The following is a 27048-nucleotide window of genomic DNA, read 5'->3' as shown; positions in this document are numbered from 1 at the left end:
GTTGTGTTTTGCGAGGGAAATATGGCGAGGATTGGTGAACACGTTCCATGGTTTCTAACCTAAAAATCGGAATACGTTGGGAAGGTTCGCTGGAAGCCAATGAGAAACAGTGGTGGAACTAGGATATTTTTTGAGTCACGAAGTTATTTCTCTATTGTTGGTTTGACTTACCTCTTTTTACGTAGTAGGTCTCTAATTTATCGACTTGCGTGCGAGACACGAGTAGTAACTTGAAGGTTTCAGCCGGCGCCGTAGATATAGCACCGCAGTGGCGCTACAGTGTAAGACTCGTGGGGAATCCCACATGAGAAGACAAAGCGTGCGAGATAAAAGGATGTGGAACAGATTGATGGGATTACTCGCGTTGTTGAACGTGTTCACACGGAAGATAGGGTTTCGATGTCGTTATTTCCGTCTACGTTTTTCAGCATTTTATTACAAGAATATAGTATAAACTTTCGCTCGATATGTGTGTGTACATGTTAAGTATGTATGCATGTATGCATGTATGTTGTATGTTTTATGTATATGCAGGTGGCGGTATGAGTGGGCGTATAAGGCGCGAATTTCCATCACGCGCAAATCTTTAGTTTTTCTTTTTTTTTCTTCATTTCTTTTATACATATAGAATTCTCGTGTCTTTCGTTTCTATCCCCGTACCTATCATTATCGTCACGATCATCGTAGTCGTCAACGACCCCAACACAGGCCACGATAGTCATAGCTTTTTTTTCAATAGTTGATCGATATACGTATAATAATATATCTTGTGTTAATCTTACGTTTTTTTAAACCTTATCTCCGCTAAATTGTAATCTATATATAGGTATATCTTCTGTATATGTCTCTCTGTGTACCTGTCTGTGTAATCTGTGTATTCTTGTGTTTCTTTTTCTTGTTTTCTCGTTACTGGAAACATACTTGGCAATTCACGTCTAATAGTACAACGAAGCATTTTTCTTTTTTTTTTTTTTTTGTTAATCTTTCACGCTCTTCTTCGCGTCATTCTGGCTTCTCTTTTCTATTTCACACGTTCGTTCTCTCTTTCTCTCTTGCTCGTTCATTCGCTTCCGCGCGTTCTCTCTCTCTCTCTCTCTCTCGCTCTTCCTTTCAACGATACGCGCCACGATGGCCTCTGCTCGATCCGATCGACACGATGACCACTGGTCGCGCTCATTAATTGATATGTCAGTGGGTTTTTATCCTGTTAACTGCGTGGCTCCAGCTTGTCCCAGGGAAAGCGTAGTACACCTCCAGCCGCTGCCATAACTCGCTACGGGGTTATTTCCAGCTGTTGGCTGCAACAAATATAAAAATAACGTTAAGAATCTTCATCGAAATGATTTTGGTCAACTTCTATTATCAGATTCATTATCTATTCGTATGTAAATTAGGTCAAGTTCATTGGAATACAAAAGCCAGAAGGGTGATGGATTCAATTTGTTGAGGAGAATGGTTTGATCTAGAAAAATTGTATATGAAAGCTACATACATATTTTACTCGCGTTTTGGTTCGTGAAAGTCATAAGCCTATATCGCTAATCCTGTTGTTTTCAAATTCTTAAGGATTATGATCATGATAAATTAATGAAATTTGATAAGAGTAATCGTTCTCTGTCACTGTGTTAATTCATATTTGGTATGCCAATGAATATAACTTTTTGAGAGTCCTAAAGATTCTGATGGTATATAATAACAGCTAATTAATAACAAGGATCATATTTTGTCAAAATTTCTGTACCAATAGATACAATTTTTTGAAACACCTGAGGATTATGCTGGTAGATAATCAATTAATCATATGTAATAACAATCATTTTTTGTTACTAAATCAGAGAAGAACCGATTCTCCGGTTTTTATAATATGCACTAGAATATCAAGCTCCTCTCATAAGAAAAAATTATCTTCTACCGCCATCTGTTGTTTCACACATTACAATTCTGATTACCTTGCGTGCCATTTTATTCATAGCCTACTGTTAGCAGAAAGTTACACAGTAACCGATATATTTAATGTGCCAGCACGTTCCCAGTATTCTACCATTACCATTCCCATCAACACCTGTTATCAGTAACTGGAAACAAAACATCCAACTCGATGGCCATTTTTGCCCAACAGAGAGCCGCAGAAAATTAGTCGGTGGACAACTGGCGCAACAGTCGTTCTAGCTTTGTATCCGAACGAACTTTTCCCATTTCACGTGGAACCGAGGCGGCAACCAGCTTTTCATACCTTTGTAGTATATGTCCCTATTCATCGTCGGACAGTTCTTCGGTCCCTGAAGAGGAAAAAGTTTCCAGACAATTATAACGGGTTATCGCACGGTTGAAGGAACTCGTATACGGGAAAAGCGTTACCTGAATGTTGAAGTCGATGTTCGTTCGAACGGGACGATGATGAAGCGGTTGGGGCGGTCTGAAATTATTCCCAAGCGGCGCGTTCGGATGATCCTTGTCCCCTTGCATCAATTGTCGCAGCGCGAGAAGCTGCAACGAATCGAGTCAATATCACTTTCCTTGTTTTATCCCCTCGCGTCTTTGCTTCCTTCTTTTTCCAGGCTTTGTATTCTTTCTTTTTTTTTCTTTGCTTTTTGCTCGAGTGAAAGATTAATAACCTGAAAGCTTTGAAAGTTGAGGTTTTTAACGGCGATCGTGCAGATTGATTCGTTTGATTTTTTTTTTAGCGACGGAGATTGATGTGTTTGATTCTTTTTTTGCCGATCGAGTTACTTTCAATTGGATTATTTTATCGAAGAACGGGAGATTGAAATATGAGGTTGGGATCGTAATTTTAAACTTTCGATGTTTCGATCGTTCCCACGAATACTTTGAAAGTTAAGCATTTTAATAGACGTCGTGCAGCTGATTTGTTTGATTCTTAACAGTAAAATATTTTTAATTGAAACGAGGGGGAGATTGTAATTTTGAACTAACATAGGTTTCGTCTTTGATGTTTCGCTTTTAAAAGTTAAAATCTTCAATGGATATAAAGAATAACAAAATTTTGGTATACTTCCTGCAAAATATTATTGCAATGTATCAAAGGGTACGTTTCTATTCGATTAAATTAATCTGTTAATCAAAAAGCAGACATTTTCAACAAGAGTAATAGAAAATCAATGAAAGTTTCGCTAAAACGATAATATTATACATTAACGTGTTTAACAAATTATTAAAGAATCTGCGACAGAATCGAAATTTCAGGAATGTTGCACCTCAAGTAACACGCTTGAAATAATAACGTTCCATTAACCTTTCTAATAAAAGCAGAGTGCGAACTAATCTGATTAATTTTGTACGAATTATCGGCCGACGAAAATGAAGTAAATACGACACCCTGTTCTTTATAGTCTTTGCATTTTATAATGACTTAATGGCCCAAACAGACTCCGTGAGCCAACAAGCTACCAGCACCTACTACTACAGAACGCCTATTATAGATATTGATTTATCGATTTATCAATTTTGAGAAACTACAACACCGACGATCGTAGTTCTTGTTCTTATCGCTTTTGCATTCTGCTCTTTCGAGACGACCTTTCCCTCCTAACGGCTTAATAGCTTGAAAGTTAAGGTCCTCGATGCCTGTGCTATACAACAGCAGTTATACGTATCAGCTCTTTGACTTTTGACAGGAATATTTCATTACAACACCTGCTCGTCCTTCCCATATTTCAAACTCCTGTTTAACCTCGTTTGATTATCCAGTCGGGGAAAATTGCAATTAGTTTATTAAAAAAGTTTGTTAAAATTCATACCCAATTACGAACTTTTAGAGCTCGTTTTACTGAAATATAAAATACCAAGTTTGATGATAATTATTTATGATGGGGCGCATCTCGCCGATTTCAATGACCTCGAAATATGTTGTCAAGGTATTTATTCTGAACAAATTTTCCCTATAGATGCTGTCCTCGTTCGGCCTTATTCTAAGAAATATACGCAAGAATATTTCTATCACTATGTATTAAGTTGTATCTGTTGAATTATGCATGATCCGTTTTGTAGTAATAGAACTAAATGGAGCATATATAACTCAATAAAATAATATAAAACAAACGGTGTGTTGTGCATCTACTATCACCTTATAAAACGAAATATACTTTTCGGACAACCTGATACTTTTAATACAGTAGAGCTCTCCTTATCCGAATACCTTAATATTCGAACGTTCTATAATAATAATATAAAAATAAAAGTAATATTAATATTATCCGAATGCTCTATCAACCAAACGTAATATTTCCCAGGAACAGATGTCTTTTCGCGTTTCAAATATGTACGTATTTTACTAATGTTCATATAGAATATATTCTTTCCTTTATTCGACTGAGCATTCGTGGCATTCGGAAAAGCACTTCGATGGCTCGAAGTACGAAAAGAATGTAACTATATGCAGTCATATTATATGTTAAATTACATATTATAAATCCTAAAAAGATGTGGGATCCGTAAATAGATAAGGAAACTATCGATTAACCTCAATCTGTATGTGAATAAATAAAATTTCATATCAGAAAAGTGATTATCTCACTATCCAAAAATTCCATCGTAATAACATTTTTGTTTCCCTATTACACAAAGGAAATTCTACTGTACTGTATATTCGTTAAGATTTTCATCTGAATTAAGGTTTATTTCAATTAATAAGAAATAAATATATATTAAGCTTCACAATTGTTAAATTTATTGCTACGTATTATAATTATGTATATATAATATATAAATATGTACATCTGTACGAAGAAAAATGAAAATATTCCGGGCGATGTCACCTCGTTAGAAAAATCAGGCTCGAAAATGTGAGCTGGAAAAAGTGGGCTAATAATCGACGCGTCGACATCACGGGACGCTCTTTTCGCTCTAATGGAGGGCCACGAGGTCGGGATAAGCTTACTAGAATATTCGATACACCGTGTGCACCGGTGGTTTTCCTGGTTGGATTTTTTTCGGTGTAACGAGCAATACGCTGCGTGCATGTGGGTTCTTCCCCGTACGTGTGTCGTTTGTTTGTGTGCTCGGTTATTTTGCATCCCTTTGATGTCGCCCCCTGGGTAACTTGCCCCGAAAAATACTAGCCACGTAATCTCGGCCCTCTGTTTTAGCAAGTATAATTTCTCGCACGCCACCGGCGCTGTCCCCGATAAATTTATTAAAATGCATCGCCGCCACCCTCTGTGGATACGTAAATCATCCCGCGAAAAGTGGCTGTTAAATCATCGATCAACGTGCGGTCGTCCTCTCCTCGATATCGCCGCGAATAAATTAGTTTCGCCACGAAACTTTCGACATCCAGTTTTTCCATCGTCCAACTTTAGTCCCTTCTTTTTTTCATTCTAGCTTTGATTTTTATTTACGGTTAAACGATCGAATATTGATTGCATTTTTTTATGGTTTTCGCGGTTTCTTTCTCAGTATTTAGCTTTTACGAGGGTGTGGAATTGGTCGAAGGGACGATAGATTAAATTTGTTATTATTACACGAAGTTATGGGTTGTTATATCTTTTCCTTTTATCTACAGCCGTACAATGGTTTGGGAGTATCGATTGATTGCATTGTTCTCCTTTTATTCTTTTGATCTTTTTACTGTTATATATTCAAGTAGATTCCCGGGATAGAAAACGTAATCAAGGTGAAAAGGGATTAGGGTAGTAGCTTAAATTTGATGTTATCGTATGCGGTTCTCGAGCGTCAAATTTTATCATATTTTTCTGATTGTTGTGTAAATGCCTGTGATTATTCTAACGTTTTTTGCGGATTCCATTTTTTCAGTTATATTGATATACAAAAGACGTGAATTTGCATAAACATCTGAAGTTTAATGACACCCTCATAATCACCGCGACGTACCGGAAGCTTATCAACGCATATTTCGCAATATCTTCTATTTAACGTTTAAAACCAAAATACTCAGCGTTATTCGAAACATGTTTCATAATGGAAGTAATAGAATATCCCGAAGATTAAAATCGCTAGGTTATAACCTATTTGTAGAATAATTCGATCAATAATTTAGAATAATTAGATCAATTTTAGAATAAATATATCTCGGTATTTTCGTACACAAATTTTTATATTCTGCAGGGTGTTCGACTATACTGTTTCAACATAATTTAAGGGGTGTTTCTTGACGCTGAAATAAGACGAAAATGAAGAATAAAAAAATTGCGTTTTCAGCTTTGTATAAAATTTGATCAGTCAAATTTAGACGCTTCATTAGTAATGATTGTAATATTGATTTGCGAAGAAACATATATTTTTTTGTCTATATAACATTTCCTTCTACATTTAAAAAGGTAATCTATCTGAAATTAAACATTCCATAAAAAGAAAAAATAAAATTAACCTCCACCTGTAAACCACTTTTCACCACCATGCAACCATACAATTTTTTATCTAATTATTCAATTCCTTATATGAAACTTCCCCTTATAGATATTCGATTATTCATAGTTGATCATTCCACTAAAAAAAAAAAAGAAAAAAGAAAAATCAATCTCCATCTATGCAAAAACAATTCAAAAATATACTATTATTCGAAAAACTTTTTTTATCTAATGTTTCCCTTCATCACCTAATCTAATAAATACACGCGTTATTTTAATCACCAAAATTATCCTAGTCTAAATACAATTTACCCCCGTCACCCAGAAAACCATTTCTCTCAAATTAAAAAACGAGTTTCACGTTCACTGACCGATTCTTCCACTTTGCTCGGTAACAAAGCGCATTTTTATATTACCGATCATATCGAGCGCTTTGTCCGAGGCACTGGAATTAAAATCATATCTCGTACACCGGCGTATCGAGATTAATTCCCCCTTTAAAGAGCTCAATTCGGAATCGTTCGACCGGCAAAGCGACGTTTCCGTCAGGAAGTCAATAGACCTCGATCCATTTTATTCGCGTCTCAGACGTTGTTTGCACGCGTTTGTTTTCTTTTTTCCTTTTCTCTCGCTCTTTTTTCCTTCTCCTCCTTTCCTTTTCAAAGGCTTCGTATCGTTCTGCATATCGATACGAACGAGTTTCTCGATGATAATACGCGATGCATCGATTACCGATTCGCTGGCCGGTAATATTAAAATACGAATCTGACGGCGGGAACACGCGAGACACGAAAAAGGGATGAAGTTTTTCCCGACTTTCTGAAAGACAGAGGGAGGGCGGAGAGGCAGACAGACAGACAGAGACAGAGAGGGAGAATCGTGATAAACGATCCATTTGGCTGATTGATCCGCAGACAGATAGATCTATTATGCAGCGAATGAAAACGACGAGTCGACTGCCCGTTTTGAAAAATTATGCACTGTATGCAATTGAGATCGGCTGTCGCGTCATTGCCGCGATCGAGAATGACGAACAACTGCGAGGCAAGTGGTGTACTAATATGTTGGAAGTGAATTTTTCGAGTAAACTCTGTTGAGGTTTTTGAATTTTTGTATTGCAATCTTGTTTTAATAAAAATTCCTGAAATGTTTGAAGGAAAACTAGCAAAGGATTGAAGTTCAAAACGAGTTTTTCATACTTTTCTACGAACTAGATAAGGAAGTTTTTATGCCTCATTGCCATTCTCGAATTTTTATGTCCGTTTTTTCTTTCATTTTAATAAAATAACTTTTAATGGTTTTTTAAGCTTCCTAGAGAGCTATTTCTTTTTATCCTCGTAATTGAAATGAATTCAAAGTTTCGTTTTAGCTAAGTTGAAGTTACTGTGTTAAGAAATTCCCTCTTATTTTAAACACGTAGGATGAGTAACTTAATTGACATTGATTAATTTAAAATATTTCTGTCGAGAAAATATGGATCGTCTGAAATAATTTCACAAATATACAAACTCACAAATACCATATAAACAGTATAGGTGTATATTTATATATTTAGCTGGCCTATCGCAACGAACTGCCAGATAACTGAATTTCCTACGCTATGATCGAATTAAAGGAAAAAAAGATCAACGACACGGAACTGTCCATTAAACTCTGCCTGCTTCGCTATATAATTCTTTATGAGTAGCTTCGAAACCGAATCTTTACATTGTAATTCACTGCCTTAACTTGCCAAATCAGCCATTCTGAAAAGAAAATTAAAATGGGAAAAGAATGGAAAGGAAGAATGAAAAGCAAAAAAAAAAAAAAAAAAAAAAATACATTAAGACATCAAAGCGTGATAAGGAACTCACGTAAACCAATTTTCTTGGTCTGTGCGTGCTACGTGGCGCGCGAGATTACGCCCGCCGTTGGCCACGTGAAATCGTTAAAAGAACATCAGAAACTGCTTTCGTGCGTGAGTTACTACGATTTTTCAAATCGTTGGGGCTCCAAATGCGGGCCTCATCAGTGACGACCGCAGAAACGAAATAAGGTTCTAGTTGCCGGGATTGCGGTCTTTCAATTGTTGAGAAATTGAAAAAGAACTAGAGAGAAAAAGCGATAAGTACAAGCATCGAGAATTATTCAAAATTACTATTATTTTAATTTACATAATTGATATAATTTTGATTAAAAATTGTATTGATATCTTATCAGATAGTAATTGAGAATAATAAATGTTTCAATGAATTTTTCGTTGTCGTGATCGACATAACATTTTGACCAACTTAATTTCACTCGACTAATAAGTTGAACAACAACCAATCAAGTATTTCCGCCACTCAAAGGTTATCGTAACATCGCTGAGAACATATTCACCGCATGCTTCAACAATCGAACTGCAGAGAACCTAAACCTCCTCTGGCTAACTTGAAGCCGGTCATCGAACAGTAGCAAATTAACCCTTGTTCGTAGTCATAGAGAACGAAGATCAGCAGAAGCTGCATAGCCAGCTATGGAAACTTCAAAGTTGGATCAATGTAATTCCTATCCGCAATGGCGCTATGTGATGGTCGATATTCAACGACTGCGTCTTGATGTCGCTACTCTCGATTCAATGTGCATAATTTTATATAATATAATATAAGATATAGTTGTTTCAATCAAAATTGTAATTTTAAAACTAGAATACGTTTCACTAAGTGTCAATAATATCGCAAAAATTATGACAATTCACTAGTAACATTGTAACAGTTACCTTACAACATATTGCAAGTCTTAAAATGGTTAAAATTGCATATGGTAACAATTAGGAAACTTTTAGAAAAAAAATCACCAAACCATTAAGTTCGATACCATGCGGGCGAATGTGCACACACACACATATACGCATATTCAATGAAAATTTCACCCTCACCTGCTGCTTTGTGATGTATATCGGCTTGTTCAGGATGATCCACGTGGTGGTCTCGTGGCAGGCCGGCATCGTGATGGAGCCGTCGTACGTCATGTAATATTTCGTGTCCGGCAGCAGTTCTCGTACCACGAAACGTTTAATCTCCATCGCCTGGCCTGCGTGCAATCGGTTCGATCGATAACATGACGATCCGACAGCCACCGTGACGCGCATACGTACCCCAATTAGCATTGGCGTTCCTTAACATGCGCCTCTAACGCCTGATATTACACTTTTATATGTACTCTGTGTACTTCGTGTTGTTAATGGCCGAAAGAAATATTCAAAGAAGCCCGCGGCGCGCTCTCGATCGATAATGCCATGAAAACAGCATTGATCCAGAGAGCGTCTCGAGCGTTTTCTTCGACTGTGAATCGCGAAACCGATTCTTCGCGTAGCTTTTCTGGAGGTACATACTTATGCGCGTGAATTTTATTCTTACGTGAGAGATTCTAGTTTGGAAAGGATTTCTGAGCTTTTGCAAGAAGAAATTAAAGGTAATTCACTTTCCGTTTGTTACCGGGTAATCTCTGACTTTGTTTCTGTTGAAGTTATGTTTGAGGTTAGATTCGACGTCCGTGTCGATCGAATGTTAGTTCGTAGCGTTGAGTCTTTGTGAAATTCCCTGCGATACGAGTGAAATACCGTTTACAATAAGGAAATAGTAAGCGCTATCATGTTACAAGATCACGTTTGTATCGAATACCCATGCATATTTTTGTATTTAGTATGTAATTTCTTTTATGATATTTATATCGATTGAATGTTTGTGTGGTTCTTTGTTTAGCGTAGAATCGTTCAACGTTCCGTATTATTTAAACGTTTTATGTGGGTCGTTGTTGTATTTAACTTAGAATCTTTATAGAATTGACTATAATATCCGTATACCATTGAGAACCCGTTAAAGATAAAGGAATAAAGTATTATATTTGGCTGTGTTTTAGTCTGTGAATATTAATTCCTACGATTAATCCTTTGTGAGCTGAATATTCTAACCTACAACACTTCCTATACACGACGTGATACTGTGTACCACGCGATCGCTATTATTGCCAGCGTAATACCTATCACGATTTTACATGCTGATCAAGGTATCAATCAATTTATTACACGCATATTTAAATTATTCTTTTTAATGCAGTAATATATAAACTCAGGTAAAATATATAACACTCGCTTTTCCACTATTTGCCAAACACGTATGTGACAGAGTGACGAGGTTATAAAGCTATATGCGATGCTCATGAAATTCATCGAATCGATATACGCGTCCGTACCGTATAAAGGGTTAATTATTTAGAATTTGAGGTGTATATCCATGCTATTCCTGCTTCGCCTGCTGTACAAAATGTCAATTAACCATGACACGCGTAACGAAGTTATTCTTTTAACTTTGTATGATGTGAAATTAAATAACGTTCGTTGAACGCGCATCTTTGTTCGAAACGCGTGCGTCAATAGCACACAAAGGATTAATTATATAAAATTTCCGTATTTATACTTTCTATTATTATATTACTAACTTTCTAAAACAAACAACAGAAATATCAGGTAGTCAATACACGTTTTATTATTAAAGCTATCATTTTTCGATTTTATGAAATCATGTGAAATGAATGAAATGTGTATTTTGATTTGAAACGTGTGTATTCATAATACACAAAGGATTAACCCGTTAGGGATCAAGCAGTTAAATAATGTGAAATTTTTATTTAACAAATGCATAATAAAATAACTTTCATATTGATTTTATCGAGATACAAAAAATGTATTAGAATATAGATAATATTTGTAGAATAATTGTAGAATTGCATAAACTTTTTCTAATTGGAAAAGGATAGTTTGTATCACAGTACCAATGTATATATTAAATGAAAGAAATGAATTTATAGAAATTTCATAAAATGAAAAAAAGCAATAATAATGAAGAAAATATTCTGCAAATCTTTGAGATGATCTATTTATATAATCTCAATGGTAAAACGTGCTTCGATATAGGAAATTAATTAAAATTTTTAAGAAAATGCTTTAAAATATGCCGATCTATAACTGGTTGATTACTCGAAATTACATATATTTACTTTCGGTACAATAAATTTTTTCGATCAAGGACGAGCTAATTATGCAAATGGTGTGTGCTAGTCGGCTATCGATATCACGTGCAAATAATCGGCGAAAAAATCCTCTTTCGACGTCGATAGCGATCGTTTACTCCGTCTGATTTTATTTGGAGCAAGCAATATCTTTAATTAGCTGATGCACCCCCAGAGAAGAGTCCTCTCCCCTTTTATTTTCAACTCGCATTACTGTTTTCGTTTGACGTGTTTCACCGGAAAAGATGCCTTTTTCTCGGCAATCGGAATCAATTAGTTTGCAATTAACGTGGCCGTCGTTGAGAACGACGACTTAAACTGGTGATTATACGAGGAACAATTTGAAACGAGAATGCGACGATAAAGTAGGATTTAATAGCTGAAATCGTTTTGGTTATTAACATACAATTTAATTTTTAAAGATCCCTCGTCCTTTTTTTTTAATTCTTTTTCGTTATGGTCCATTCACTTATACATTTACAATGCTGGATAAAACAAAGCATAAAATTGCTACTAAAATTGGTACTTGTGTATGAGCATTGGTAATTTCTCTATTAGACATTTTTTGCCGTATTGATGAAAGTAATTTATATAGGGGCATGCATTGTATGTATTCGTTGCTGTTGTTAAATACAACTCCGTTTCGTAATATTACAGTGACATTTTGTATTACTTGCATTCTTTTGTCCATCACTGTATATATGTATAATAAATGAGTACGAATCTAGAAAATTATTCTGCGAATAGCATTATATTTTCCAAGTGTAATTTACTCAAATCAAAGTAATTTTTATTTATATTCTGCTTATCGATATAATGGAATGTTTATAAAATTTCCGAAGACGAAAACAAAAGGCCAATAATGCACGGGGATTGATTTAAAGTTCTTATTTTCAATGTGTAACTTTAAGTAGGTAGAAAAACTGTCGTTTAAAAATTCATCTGGCCGTAATCTAATGTTAATAACAAATAGAAGTTAAATATATTAAATTCATCTTCGATATATAATGTGAAATTAAAATAGAAAGTCATGAAATTTGTTTTCAAGCATCATACACGATCATAGACGGTCTTTGCTGTTGAAAAGTAATTAAAATTTGCTTTTTGCGAGCCACCTTTATGAACCTCTCTTAATTAACTTTTTTTTTTTTGTTCTATTGACACATTCGCAGTGGCTGACGTAAAATTACGTCTTTTCATAAGCCACAGCTGGTTGCAGCTGGCGTAATTTTGGAAGATAACAGAGATATAAGAAAACAGTTTGAAACTATAAACGAACTTGAAAATTCTATAGATATATTCACTTCTTATCTTTGTTTTTTTCAAATTTATTATTTTCATTGCAAATCTTTTGGTGATAAGTTTCTAATTATGAATATGTAACAGAAGTAACATTTATTTTTACAGCTTAAAATATATATTATTTCTACTAATAACGCGACAACCAGCCATTGACTTATCTCTTGAAAAATAAATTACCAGCTGCAAAAGTGTCAATTCAAATGCATAATTAAATAACATATTCGATTTGATCGTAATTGCGTATTCAATTGGATTAAAGTATCCTACAGGGTGTACCCAAAATGGTTTAATCGAACTGATTGAGTCTATTTCACGAATTATCTTAATGAAAAAATAAATCGATATTCACGAATTAACTTTCGTCCAGCGAAAGTGTAGAGATTCTGGTTGTCACGAGCGTTGAATATTTTCCTTCCTTCTTTTTTTTTTTTTTTTTTTTTTTTTTACCGATAAAACGAACTGAAACGGTTTTTCGCGATAATGAAATTTAAAAATGAAATCGTTCATATAGGTTGATAGGGGGTAATAATACGTGGATGTAACTTACAAAGTAATTAAATTTGCAGTTCGGCTGGAAAGATTGAAAATACCCTGTGTAACCTTTGCCTCGTGAAAGTTGAATAATCTCGTAAAACGAGCCAATTTAAAAGCAATTTGAAAGAAGCAATTTATGTATGAACCACTTATTTGTCAAACCAGTTAACTCCATAAAACGAAATTTATAGAAAATTAATGAAATTACGCAAGATAAGCATCGATCTTTTCAAGCACTTTGACACTGAAATTTGAAAAATTTCGACAACACCAACCTAACCACTTTGGCTTGTGAATGTTCATATGCAAGTTCCTCTTAATTATTCAATTAACAGGATGCCTGTTAATTAAAGTACCATATTTAGAAGGAACTCACGTATGTATGTGCATAGAGTATGCGTGAAACGTATCGTGGATTTCGATCAAACATATTCCAGGCACACCCTTCGCACTGTGTATCGCGAAGCAGCGCGTGGAAACTCGATTTCCTCGAGAAATTCGAGTCCGGTCGGGTGTATTAAATTACTGACGGTCTCACCTCCGTATCTGATCTTATCCAGCTGTTCGGTGAATATTCGTAGCTCCGGGTTCGAAAGGTCTCCAACCTGAAAGCCAACCAGCACACAGGCTGTATCTATCGGCTATCGCTTACCGCGATCGTTTTACGTTTAGCCGATCTTTCGCTGAATGGCCCGTGAAAAATAATACGTAAGCGGGCCTGTGGCCTGTGAGAGATTAGACATGGAGGAGAAGTACCTGGAGGAGAAGCGACACCGCCACGATCCCCTGCGCTCGCTGCAACGCGTCCGAGAAGTTGTTGTATAGTTGCGAGTTGAAGCCGAATATCTGCAACTGTTTTCAAACAGAAATTAGGAAATTGGATTAGTAGCGATAGCTGCGAGTAAGACAAGTTGTGATGTTTGTATCATATCGAGTAGCTGCGATTTCGCTTAACTTCTATATAGTCGATTAAATAGACAAATTGAACTTCTCAATACGAAAATCAAGCTTTTCAATAATGAATAGGGTGATCAATATCCTTGATTTCATGAAACTTTTAAGTAGCTCGTATGCTTTGCCAGAGCAATAGCGAGGCTTCCAAGCGATGAAAGGTTATGGCTTATAAAGCTTGCGTAAAAGATAAGTAACGTAGCAAATTGCTGGAAGATAGGAAAAATGAAGAGTGATGTGTAGAAGATAAATAATAGTAGATCGTTGGTATGTAGATGCAGGTAGCACGGCGGTGTAGGTTTTCAGAAGTTTGAGGTGCGTACGATCAAATAGAGCTTCTGGATAGTTTGAATAAAAAGGATATGGCCAGCGGTCAATCGAATGGGAGAGTTTTCAGGTAACTGGAAGTCTGAATATTTTGATGAAAAATAAATTCGTGTAAAAAATTAATAGTATAGTGAATTATTAGAAAATAATGAAGATGAATAATGCAGTGAACTATTGGTAAACAGAAATAACGTGGTGGCGCTTCTAGTTGTAAGTAGTTTGAGACGCAAGCGATCAGACAGAGGCTGTGAGTAGTTTAAGTCGTTTATCGGCCAGACAAAAAGTTCCCAGCAATAAACGGAATGACGAAACATTTATGTACGTAGCTTTATGGACTTTTAAAATATTAAAGGGTTAAATATTTTGAAGAATCACCAAAGATAATCTTCAAAGGGTTCGTTTACTTTTAAAGGAATATGGATGCGGACTTAAACAATTTAAGCTGGCAACAAGTTTTAAGAGGATTTGTTCCACTTAAGCCTGCACCGTTCAAACCCTTTACCCACTGATGAATTTCTAATGAATAATCCAGCGAGTGATTTCTTTTTTTCTTTAACACGGCGGAGTTCGATCGAAAAGCACAAATTAAAATGAATGCAGAGGAACGAAGTGCCATCGTGAACGCGAATCAACCTTTCATTGTCCGATTTTATTTCATTTCACGCGACATTCGTGATAGAAAAAATATATATATATATATATATATATATATATTCTTTTCAATGTTATCTATCGCAGATTATTCTACTCTCACCGCATCGAACATTTTATAATAAAAAAGGAGGAATTTCGTCGTTTCCATGGTTGATTTTTGTCTCGCCTCGGGCGAATTTGCCACGAAATATTCCGCGAAAATAACCGGAACAATGAAATTTTGGAAATTCTCTCGACGCTTTTCAACAAACAAATTTGCAAAGTTAATAAAACATTAATCATCCGGTTGAAATCATCGCACTTTTTCGCAAAATTCGTCGTCGAAGAAACGGCTATGGTGCTAAGGATAGAGATGAAATCAAGTTCAATATGTATAATATTGCTTAGAAATATCCGGATATTTTGATCAATCTGCAGTAACGGTATATAAATTTTACAAATGTATAGAAATGAATGATGAATTAGCAGTCAGAAGCAATACTCGTTAAATTTTTATAAAGTCATCAGACTATAATATTAAATTATATTGGAATTAAATAATATAATAACAATATATTTTATTATTTACTACACTGCTTCGAGTATGTTTAATAAAATATTATCACATAATTGTATCAGTGTCAGAAGCTTTTGCATCAATTTAAAAGATCCTTCTTAACCTGATTTGTAATTAGAATAGGCCAAATATTCCATTAGTTTCCATCATAAAATTAGATATGTTGTGTTTAAAATATTCTTTCGCGTTTTCAATAATTCTTAATCTGGGCAAACTTTACCATTATTATGAGTTTACCAGAGTGTCTGAATACTTATGAGCCAGTAGTATACTTGAGCCTATCACTAAAAGTGCTGGAGGAATGGTCGTCTCGTCACGCGAATAAACCGGCCGCCATATTAGCAAAGTTTTATAATTTTTTCAAATTCCGTGTCGACCAACTTTTCCAACGTCGATGTAACAGGAACCCGCAAACTGTTAAAAGCTATACGTTTTCGCGGGCCACACGTATATCGCGAGCCTATACCGGTAACCTAGTTCGCTAGTTCTGACCCAGTTCGAAGATTAATACTTCGAACGTGGAATGAGAAAAAAAAAAATAAAAGAGGAAAGAAAGGGAAGAAGAAAAAAGATAGAGGGCGGTGCTTTCACGTTAATCAGTTCCAGTTACGTGATCAAGTGAATAAAAGTCGTCGTCTAATCGGCGAGTATAAGAATCTGCAGATAGACGGATACGTATCGAAGAAAGATCGATAATCGGATGTCCAGGAGGCTAGGCTTTCTGATAGAGGCCGATAGTCTTGGCCACTCGATCCATGAGATTAGCGAAGATCAGTTGTTGGAACAGAGAAGTCGATGTTGCAGCTTTTCAAGGCGACGTCGATGTCTACTTCTCACTTTTTATTTCTCTTCCTGTTTTTGTGAAACATTCCTGTTGATTTGATTTTCCAGTAAATTGTGTATTCCTTCGTATAACAACTTTCTTTGAAATTTCACTTCCTGTTAATTCTCAAGCTTTCATCTCTTGTTCTCGTTTCTTTAAATTCTTTGTCGGTGTAATGTTAGGTTACATATCATACTTCTTTTATATTTCTGTTTCTAACTTGGCGAAATACCTGTTATTTTTCGGAGATCTTTTATTCTTTGGTCTAATTAAGTCTTGAGTTTTATTTCATGTTATATATATATATATATATATATATATATATATATATATTTTAGCAAGGCTTCATTTTATAAAAATTTGCTGACAATTTAATATTATTTTCGTGAAACGTTTCTGTTCATTTCGTTTTGCGTTTTATTCTTTCGTCAAAGAACTCTTCCGTAGGCTCTATTTTCTATTGTTTCCTTTATAGTATCTAGCGTTTTTGCCACGCCTCTGTTGTTTGAAATTTATTGTTGATTCAATATTAAGTTACGTTTTTAACTTCGTCGTACTTTTTTCTCTACTTTTGCAAACACCTCCGTCGATTTTATTTTGGATTAAATCTATTATTCTTTGGTTTAGAAATTTTTATCTCTGATTCACATGTCTATTGTAGGACCTCTTCAGCTATGTTTATATTCTATTGATCTTGTTTGATTGTATTCATTTCTCTACTGTAAAAAACTTTCAAACTTTACTTTCTACGATCTCTAAATCCGAATTTCGTTAAATTTTCAAAAATTCAATTATTCCCTAATTTCCTCTATTCGTAATACTAATATGGAAATTACAGATTCATTCGAAAAACCTGAACCGAGTTCCACATGTTTTCCTTACCTAGGTAATTTGAATCCCATTTTCTCTCTGAATCCACTTCGAATTCAGAGAGATATGGAAATCTCGAATTACTAATTGATGCATGATTATCATGCATCTGCATTTATCGTACTATTACTAAATTATTGACGTAATTCGTGGACTAATAATAATAGCAACAGATTAGTGGCCAGTACTCATCAGCCACGTTAAATCAAACAAAATTCACAAACTATATTGAATTTCATGTTCAGTTTATTAACGCTACCTGGCAGATACCGCGAAAAGATTTGAATTATTAATCACAGACCATCTTGTGGGAATATAGTGAGATTCGGATATTATAATTCGGAATAATGTTATCAATTGGCTATTGTTATCATAAACAATCGGTCCCAAAACACTTCATTTAAAATTAATTAAAAATAATTCGTCTATAGCAACCAAACCTCGCCTATTATATTGTGATAATTATACTCAGGGACGAACGATAAGAATTCTTAGCAAATTTCCACTAAATGAATCTCTTCTTTCGAAATTTACTTTTAACCAAAACATACTTTTTATTCTCTACATGGTTGTGTGGCAAGAATTTTTAAATAGTAAATAAATCTTGTTCTGAAGCGTACCCTTCATCTTTTCAAAACATATTGTCGAAGGGAAATGTGGAAAAATGATTAATGGAACTGCACAGGGGCAAGGAAATAGTGTGATGGCAGAAGCGAAGCAGAAGCGTAGAGGTTTCTGATGTATTTAATATACTATTTGTGAGAAATATAAATTGTAGGAATGTTGCAATCGTTTGACTTCCATAGCGAAAATCTTGTATCCTCATTGTAATGTTATCAGACTGTGTAAAGTTATTCTTATTAAAAACTGCAAATCCCAAAGTGACAATAATAAGCGAACTCCACTCTATCGTTTTACAATTTCATTCGTAACTCAAATGCATCTTCTCATCCGCTACAATATGCAATAGGAAAGACACGGCCGGATAAAAAATACCTCGCAAAATCTCAGACGAATAACCAGACAAAAAGATTCTACTTCCACGATTCTACATTCCTCTTTTAAAACCATTCGAATCATGACATAAACATTTTCCACGTTATAAAAAACAAACAAGATATTTAGATGCTCTTTATCAACTGAGATACCCTGTATTTACTTATTTTTAGGAAGGCAACAATAAAATAAAAAAAGAAATAACACCCGCATCTCAACAAGTTCTACTATTATTTGTTCCCATTGTCTTTCCAACTATGAACAGTGTCATAAAGACCCATTACAGTGGGTCGAATATAAAACACTCACCTCAGCTGGAAACGCATGTCCATCCACAGTGTGCTCGCTACCGGTTCGATCGTCTAATCCAAAATGCAGATGGATCTCGTGGAACTGGTACCGATAACTCAATGGACCGCCCGAGATATTCACAGGATGACGCGTGTCGTTGTCCACAGCGAACACCACGCTGTGGCCAGTGTTTGCTAACACACCGCCAACTCTGTGCTTGTCCACGTGCAGAGGTTGCAGGTTCGGATCGAAGAGGAGCCTGGATGGCTCCAGATTCACCGGCGATTGCCGTCTGCCCTTGTGGCACAGCCACCAATCCGGATTGATGAGACCCCAGAAGCCGGGACCTTCGAAGCCGAACCGATTAAACGACACGTTGAACGCGACTTTCGAGCATCGATTAACGCGCCCAGCCCTCGAGACCGACTCTAACCCCTTCCCCAGAAGAACTTTCCGGCACGATAAGCTTTGGGGATTAACAGCTACACGGCTGTTGGGGAGGAGTGGCGTGAAATTATTTCGCTGAAGGGAGTTTACGATTTGACGAGATCGTAAGGTTTCAAGGGGCATTCGATGGCTCGACGAGTTCTCGTGTTTCAGAGGGTTTCGATAGATTGGAAAATGTTTGGTAACATTGGAAGATCAATGTGACTTCTTGCGGGACGAAAAACAGTTTCTAGTTTCTTATGGAATTGGCGAAAGTTGTGGAAATGTTTGACAAGATTGGAAGAGAAATGATTCCTACGGGGAGAAACATGTAATTTATCATATTGTTGGATGGCTGCTCATGGCCGGATTCTCATGTTTGGAGAACTTGGACATGGCTTCTGGTTCCTTACGGAACTAGTGAAGGGACAAAGACAATAAATTCTAAGAATAATAGCTCTAAAATTGAAAATAAAGTAAGTACATGATGAAAATAAGAAGAAATACACTCGTCGGTCGAAATTGAAAAGGAAAAATATATAAAACTTCTTAAAAGAATGTTCAAGACCTTGTAAGTGAAGAAGAAACTATGCAAGTGGAAGTTATTATCGTATTATTATAATATATATTCATTCATTATTAAGAATATTGTATTTAAAATTATTTGTAACAAGAACTGAATAACAATTTCATGAAAACGATCACTTAAAGAGTGCGAGTGTGTTTCGATTAATTGATAACAGCATGGGATTCCTTACCGGAAATACCGTCATAGGTCCACCATTCCTCCCAGCTGACGGGCCTAGATTCTGCAAATAGTTCATTATCAAGAATCCCCGCGATGTCACTTATGCGACAGCAGTCCTTAACCTAGAACTAGTTGCGGTGAGTCAAGTGGCAAGGATATTCGGCCACACTCCACCAGATAACGAGCCACTCGTCTCAATTATACACTTTCTTGCTATAGTCTGGCTCTGAGTCAATTGGCCGCTCAAGGTCACTCAACCAGAGGCTCCCTTCTTATTTTTTCAATCCCCCTACGTACCGTTCTCAGACACGTTTTCAAGAAACAGTGTCTACGAATCATCACTTGTCTCTTACTCTTTGACGATGCATGAAAATAGTAGCGAGGAATAACAGTAAATAAAGAAAGATAAAATATTGCTTTACAGTTGTTCTTGTTTTATTTTCTTCATTTTCGATATATGTAATAATTGGACTGTCGATATTTATGCAATTGTACATTTATACGAACGAAGCTAAATAAGTGAAACTTGAATGGAAATTTGTTTCATCTACTAAACATTAATAAATATATAAATTGAATCTTTCTGTCAAGAGGCACTATGGTAAATTGAGTAAATTACGTCAGAAATTCTAGTTATTTAATTAGCAATTTGCATTGATAATTATGAAAAAATATAAAATGAAAGTTATATAAGAATTTAAATGAAATAAAATTGCTAAATATACATATATATACAAGAATATGATGTTTCACAAAGAACTCTGTTCTTGCTGTATTCACAGAATGAATAGCTTGTATGTTAGCAATCTAAAATTTAAGATATTTTTACTTCAGTGCTCCTTTACACGGATAAAGATGTCTATATGCGTGGAGGACCCATATGGTGTAATAATATTTCAATTTATGACCTCGCTATGTTCTTTCCACCAAGAGTAAATCTTTGCCGATGACCCAAACACCAAGTCCTCGGCCACTGAGAAGATGTATCGCATGACTCAACATCTGGGTCGTCGATCCCAAATGGGCTATACATAATTATTTATTTAATTCTTCCCTCGCCACTCGTATATGACGTCAATGAAAAATTCGATTACCAAAGGTTAAGAACTACTGAACGCGATTGAACAGCATTGAAAAACACAAAGAAGTCAGTTAGTACCTTGTATCAGGACGATCACGAACACTCCCCAGACGCCCAGGAAGACGGAACTGAATGGGGCCATTCCTAGGACTGCGCGGTCTTCGTCAATTGGGCATCATTCGGCTCGATTCTATACAACACAAAAAGGAAAGGACACGATACCTCCGAGTGCACGTGTATCATCCTATATATGTATATCCTTTTCCTCCCCTCTCTGTATGGCCATGAGCCCTGTCCCCTTATCTCATCTTTCTAACCCTCGAGAATCGTGTCCAAGATCAATCGAAACATCAAGTAGTGTGAACCACTCTCGAAACGAAAGCAACGAACTTCGCAGCCACGACAGGGAATTTCTCTCTATTCGATGGTGAAACGATAACGACGAAAACCACAACTTCAATCGATCTACGAGCACGCCGCAGGAATGTCTCAGAGCAAGCGGGACTTTTAATTAGCCAGCGTCACGCGACCGATTCGCAACTTGACGACTACAACTGTCTGTTGTTGAGGAAAAGTCCTGCGGAACTGTACGGGGACAAAGGGAATATAGTAGTGTTTACTTAAGGAAGTATCTAGCCTTGTTTAAAGTGCCATTTTTACGTATCCTTTGATATTTTTTCCAAGGAAACCATATAGACGTTTCGTGTTGGTTTTCTTACACATATATTTATTAACGATCGGAGAATATTCATTATTTTTTCCAAGTGAAAATAATCAAAGTTGCGTGAGTTATATGTCATTACATAGAGTCTGGTTAAAAGAATCATTCTTCTGGCTGACACGAATCTGGCTATTCTACTTGTTTCCTCTGGCGAACAAAACTTACGTAGCAAACTGAAGGATAATTACGTCTTTCTCGTTTCTCCTCGCTTTCATCTGATGCTTTATCTACGAGAACTATAATGTGGCCTCGCATTTTGAAATTGAAACATCTCGAAAGTCTTGGATCGATTGGAATTTAAACGGGCACTGCAGTACTCTGTTTCTTCATTCACCATCGCTCACTGCAACGATGTTCGATTTTTATCTGTAGAGATAACATTTCTCCACCAGTAGCAAATCTGTTTATCTCAACGATTGTATCGTATCTGTCTGAAACAGGCAATCGGACATTCTTTCTAAGAAACTTCTTCTTTCATATGAAACCTAACCTATCCTAACCTAACCTAACCTAACCTAACCTAACTTAACGACAACGAAAAAGAGAGGACGCGTGTCGTCGTCGATAAGAGCCGCTGGCTCACGAGCCTCTTTCTGAGAAGAAAGAAAAGACAAATCTGCAGTCATCGTCGTTGTCGAAGTAGGGAGAAGTACGCTCGAAAACGGGGCGGGCTTACTCGAATGTCCCCCGCCCCCTCTTTCACTAGGGGTGGCTCATTCTGTGTTCGAGTCCACTCCACCCCGTTCCACGGCACTCCAGGCCTGTGTTCTTAGGTCAGGAAAACTCGAGTAGAGGCTCCCTTCGAAACGTCGTCGATCGATCGATCCGATCTCACTGTGACGCCGCTATCCACGCCGAGTGTCTCTAACCTACAACCCAGCAGCCGGAAAGATAAGAGGGTACTCCGCGAGTGCGATGACTCGGCTCTCATTGGATAACCCCTCGTTTTTCTTTTGCCTTGGAGGCTACGGCACGTTTCTTCCGCGATTTCCATCGTTCTCTGACAAGAGATGCGCTGGATGCCGGTGTTGGTTTTAATGAAATTTGGCGCGGTAATAGTTTCGTACTATGTGCTATGCAGAGATAAGAAGATGGTTAACGGGATAGCACAGGGTCAAGGAATATTACACTGTTACATCGAGGAATAATACACCGTTCTCTGTCACTCATCGTCACGCGTTGCTACATTTTTGTATTATCTTTAGAATTGTATTGAGCCTATCGGAAATAACCAAACAAATCGGCAGTTCCTCGTCTAACCATCTTCTTATTTCTGCGCAGTACGATGCAGTATAACCCCGCTTAACGTTTAAGAACGTTCCTTCCGCACTTTCGACCGCCCTCTGACAAGAAATGTGGTATTCGTTGGTTTAAATAAAATTCGCTGTGGTGGTAGTTCTGTATGTGCAGTACAGCAGTACTTCGTTTCTATAAATTCCATTTATTTGAGCGAAACTTTAGTCGGTGCTTGATTAAATGAACTCCTACCAGTTGAATCCACTTACCCGAACGTGAACTCCTATTAACGAATTATCGAAAAATCATAGGTAGTTGGGAGAATAAATGGTCTCCTATTCCATCGCACAAGGCTTTTAAAAGCGCTGCAACTGAAAATAATTCAATCCTCCGTTAGGAAATGACAAAAGGTGCGTCTTATGCGAATATGGTCCTCGCGGATTACAATGGAATACAATGTGATTAAAAAATAAAATATCCGAACGTTCTACTACTCGAATATTTCGTTTTTCGAACAGAATGTCTGTTAGTAACAAATGCGTTTCTCTCTTACAAATACTATTATTACGTGTATTATTATATGTATCGGAGCACACACTGCAAATGGAAACGCAGCGGATGTACCTTTTTACAACGAAAACTTGTATAGTCTGGCGGACAAAAGAATATGAGGTCGGTAGATATTAAAACAAACTGACACTTCCATGTGTAGAGAGATAGAAACAGATGATATGAAATACAATAAAAGTTATTTAATGTTCCTGGATTTGGGATGTTATTAAGAACATTATCTGAAGAGATAATGCTTTAGCTGGATTGGCAAGTAGAATATAAGAGAAATATTGAGATGTGATGGATTAAATCAACTATATTATGCAAATTATTCATATGTCGCTGTTTGTTTCTTTCGTTAATTCACATTGGTTGAAGATTACGTTCCATAATACGAAACCTACCTCATAACGTTAATCGTATAAACATAGAGATCAGAGAATAACTTGTTAAAGACATACTGTGAAAATTAAATAGTTACTACAATATAGAAGCCTCAAACTCGGTAGTTTTACACTCTATGAAGTTTAATCCTCAGCCAGTTTCCGCTGAACATTGTTGTCACGAGCGTGAAATATTTTGTTTATGGCAATAAAACGAGAATCCAAATAAAAACACTCCCTGCATGAAAACACATAAACGTCGGTTAGAATTTAACAAACGGGAAAGATCTATCTAAGTCATAATCGATGCAGACAAGGATTAACCCATTGCAATCCAAATTACATTCAACGTTTTATAATTATTGGTTCATATTTATAAAGTTAGTTATAAATTTTCCCAATTAACGATGACAACATAACTACTTCTTATTATTCCGCTAAATTAAGCATTAGCACGAAATAATATCAGTTTTATATATTTTACTAAAAGCAACGAGAATGAAATGAAATCCATTACCTGGTTCAGCTAAACATAGAACTGCAAAGACTTAACCGTTGAACAGGCTGGATCAATTCTGACTCACTTTGATGTTTTAGATATTTCCACGTTAATTCCTTCGTAAATTATATTCTACGTTTTATCTAGCAAACTTTACAAACAGGTTTCACTGCCATAAAATAAAGCGACGAAGAAATGTGTACTACGAAAAACGGAATCCAAAAATTTCAATAGCACCAAGAAAAATGTGTCTTGCATTTAAAGTAAAATTCAAGATCGAAGATCAACGCACCTCACTACGGTCCATCCTGTGCTAATAAACGAGTATTAAACGATTACCGATCATCATCATTAACGACGACATCAAGGATTTACCAGTTTGAAAATCAAAACCCTCAATTACTAACCTATTCCTCTATTTTCTTTATAATGATAACCTAACCTACGTATAAACTTACACACCTTATGATAAGTCCGTATCGGTAACAAACGAACCGGAACGGAACGGGGATTGGTTCTGGGTTCAAGCATCTCAAGCTTCGTCTTTAATTAGACCCTATCGGATCACGATTGATCCCGTCGGATTTATTACCGAGGGCCCTGATAGTCGACGGTGTCTAATCGAGCGAGCCAGAAACGAGTCCTGTCGTTCGATTGCGCCACTCGAACGCAATTATCGAGCCGTAGGATTTTCGTTGGTGCCTCCGTGAGAGCCTTGATTCGCGCTAAAAATCCTACCTGTCACTCTAACTCCTCTGATTCAACGTCAAAACTCAAAAAGACAAAAAAAGAGAGAAAAAAACGAAGAAAGAAGAAGCAGCCTTCTTAGTGGTGTTTATTTTTAAGTCCGAAGAGAGCGCCAAGTGAAACGATCCTGAAACGCTTGAAACAACGAAAGGGAACAATTAGCCAGGTCTTACCCCAAGCCAGAGTGCAATGACTCGACTCACGGTTCTACCGTCGGTTTCTTCCCGTTTCTATGCCCACTCGTCCCCATAGATCACTTCTATGTTCTCTTCTCTACCCTTGGAATATGGCCAACGAGGAAGGAACCAATGAGACACACGTACGAGAAGGATGAATCGAGGAAACACTATATGTCTCTCGTGCACCGTACACATTAGCCGTGCATACACTCGTACACTTAGAGGTGCACACGTATGGACATATACGTATATACACGTTGAGTAAGAGTGTCCTGTCCGGTCGAACGATCGATCGTAGGGTCGTGGTTAAACGTCGAGTCGTGTGCTTCGATCGAGACGATTCCCAGTTCAGGACACGGATCGTGTCTCTTGTCGGTCTTAATCTTAGACGCAGTTTGGTCCACGATTTTTTCTAACATAGACGATTTCTCGTTCAGCTCTAAACGACATTAAGATGACAAATTTGGACTTAAAAGTGTCTTAAAAAAAAAGAATTTTCACTAAAACGAGAAAAGCGTGGACGACTGGTAAGAGAGACAGAATGTATAGGGTCGGCCGCGAGCGAGACTTGGTGGGAGGACGAGCGTGCGAATCGATCGGCAAAACGCGCGATGGTGCGGCCAAAAATTTCGCGTGACGAGTAAACGCGGTGGCTATGGGCACCTCCTGGCCGCAATCAATAAATGTCGATCAAGAAATAAAAGCGTGCCAACGGCTATCCCCTTGTACACTCACAAATTGGTTAGCCTTATCTAGATCCTCGAAGTAGAAAAAAAAAACACTGTTCCAGGACTAGAACGCGTACAGTTTAGTTCCCCGGATTATAATATCGGTTCCGTTGGAAAAAGAGTGGTTAAACGAAGTTTCCGCAGGCCGATACTGACCCGTGCACGATGACGAAAAGGACGAGGATCGTCTCGTAGCTTCCTCCTCCTTTCTTCCGCCTGCTCCTCTCGCTTAGCCACCGGCACACCACTTGCACTGCTAATACGAGGGAGCAGCGACACCGTACGATACGCGATCCCGCTAGTATCCAACCGAACGAGCCAAGACACCGATGTATCTCCTGAACGAGAGTCGGAACGATCGTTGGGACGGTCGCGAGTCGACTTCGAATTCTTTTTTTCCCTCTCGTGCGAAATAATCTCGTTAAAAGCGGTCTGCACCTTTGCGAAGGAACGACGAAGGAGGAACGACTGCCCTACGAGACCAGTGTATACGTTCCTCCTTCTCCCTCTCTCACCCTCGCGCTCCCACCCGATTCGTACTCCATCTAGATCTCTCGTCGGCCGCACCGGAGGCTGACGGCACGCATGCGCGAGAAAATAGTACGGTTATCTCTGTTTCTCTTGATAGTAGTTCAGCGGAGATGTATAGGGAACGAGGCTAGTTTCCAGCTCGTTCTGTCTTACTCTGGCTGGCCCTCCTCGGTTCAGGCCACATCGATGCTTCCGGACATGGGGGAACGAGCGTTTCGCGCCTCCACCGCTCTTCCACTCTTTCTCTCTCTCCTTCTCTCTCTCTCCCTTTCTCTGTTTCTCTGTCTGTCTCTCTCTGTCTCTCTCGGGCATCCTCGTCGACATGCGAGGACGTCTGCGCACTTGCCGGACCAGGACGAGGATGGAGCCTCCTTCGGGATACCGGAGCACCTGTGCGCCCTTTGCCCGCGACCCACTCGCGATTTTTCACCCTTGGAATTGGGATTGGTTTTTCAGGAATTATTCCGAAGGCTTTCAAATTGCTTTGGTTGAATATTGGAGTTAATTATGGTCTCTTGGTTTAAGACGCTTGGTGTTGCGAGTTATTTATGGTTAG

The 27048-nt window shown here is 37.3% G+C and overlaps 1 protein-coding gene and 2 long non-coding RNA genes across 6 annotated transcripts; 1 reads left to right on the top strand and 2 right to left on the bottom strand.

Annotated features, from left to right (window-relative positions):
- Nucleotides 1-954: 954 nt before the first annotated feature.
- LOC126924745 (putative carbonic anhydrase-like protein 2) lies at nt 955-26453 on the bottom strand. 4 transcript variants are annotated; one of them, XM_050739554.1, is made up of 10 exons: nt 26118-26451; nt 20995-21106; nt 19846-19896; nt 18680-19008; nt 13950-14045; nt 13732-13798; nt 9226-9380; nt 2359-2487; nt 2234-2279; nt 955-1298 (listed from the first exon to the last, which is right to left on the bottom strand). In XM_050739554.1, the coding sequence occupies exons 2-10, from the start codon at nt 21056-21058 to the stop codon at nt 1282-1284; spliced, it is 954 nt and encodes a 317-aa protein (XP_050595511.1). In that variant the 5' UTR covers nt 21059-21106; nt 26118-26451; the 3' UTR covers nt 955-1281. The 4 variants fall into 4 exon arrangements, with proteins under 4 accessions (XP_050595511.1, XP_050595512.1, XP_050595513.1 ...); XM_050739555.1 differs by lacking the exon at nt 26118-26451 and adding an exon at nt 25969-26111; XM_050739556.1 differs by lacking the exon at nt 26118-26451 and adding an exon at nt 25228-25252.
- LOC126924758 (uncharacterized) lies at nt 8014-9219 on the bottom strand. The gene is made up of 2 exons (XR_007713650.1): nt 8180-9219; nt 8014-8071 (listed from the first exon to the last, which is right to left on the bottom strand). It is a non-coding gene; the product is annotated as an uncharacterized LOC126924758 (long non-coding RNA).
- On the top strand, nt 9615-15734 carry LOC126924759 (uncharacterized). The gene is made up of 2 exons (XR_007713651.1): nt 9615-9761; nt 15210-15734. It is a non-coding gene; the product is annotated as an uncharacterized LOC126924759 (long non-coding RNA).
- Nucleotides 26454-27048: the final 595 nt, after the last annotated feature.

The sequence above is a fragment of the Bombus affinis genome, chromosome 15, assembly GCF_024516045.1.
Source record: "Bombus affinis isolate iyBomAffi1 chromosome 15, iyBomAffi1.2, whole genome shotgun sequence".
In the NCBI taxonomy this organism is placed as follows: Eukaryota; Metazoa; Arthropoda; class Insecta; order Hymenoptera; family Apidae; genus Bombus; species Bombus affinis.
Note: the sequence above shows the minus strand (reverse complement) of the source record. Positions and strands in the feature narration are given on the sequence as shown.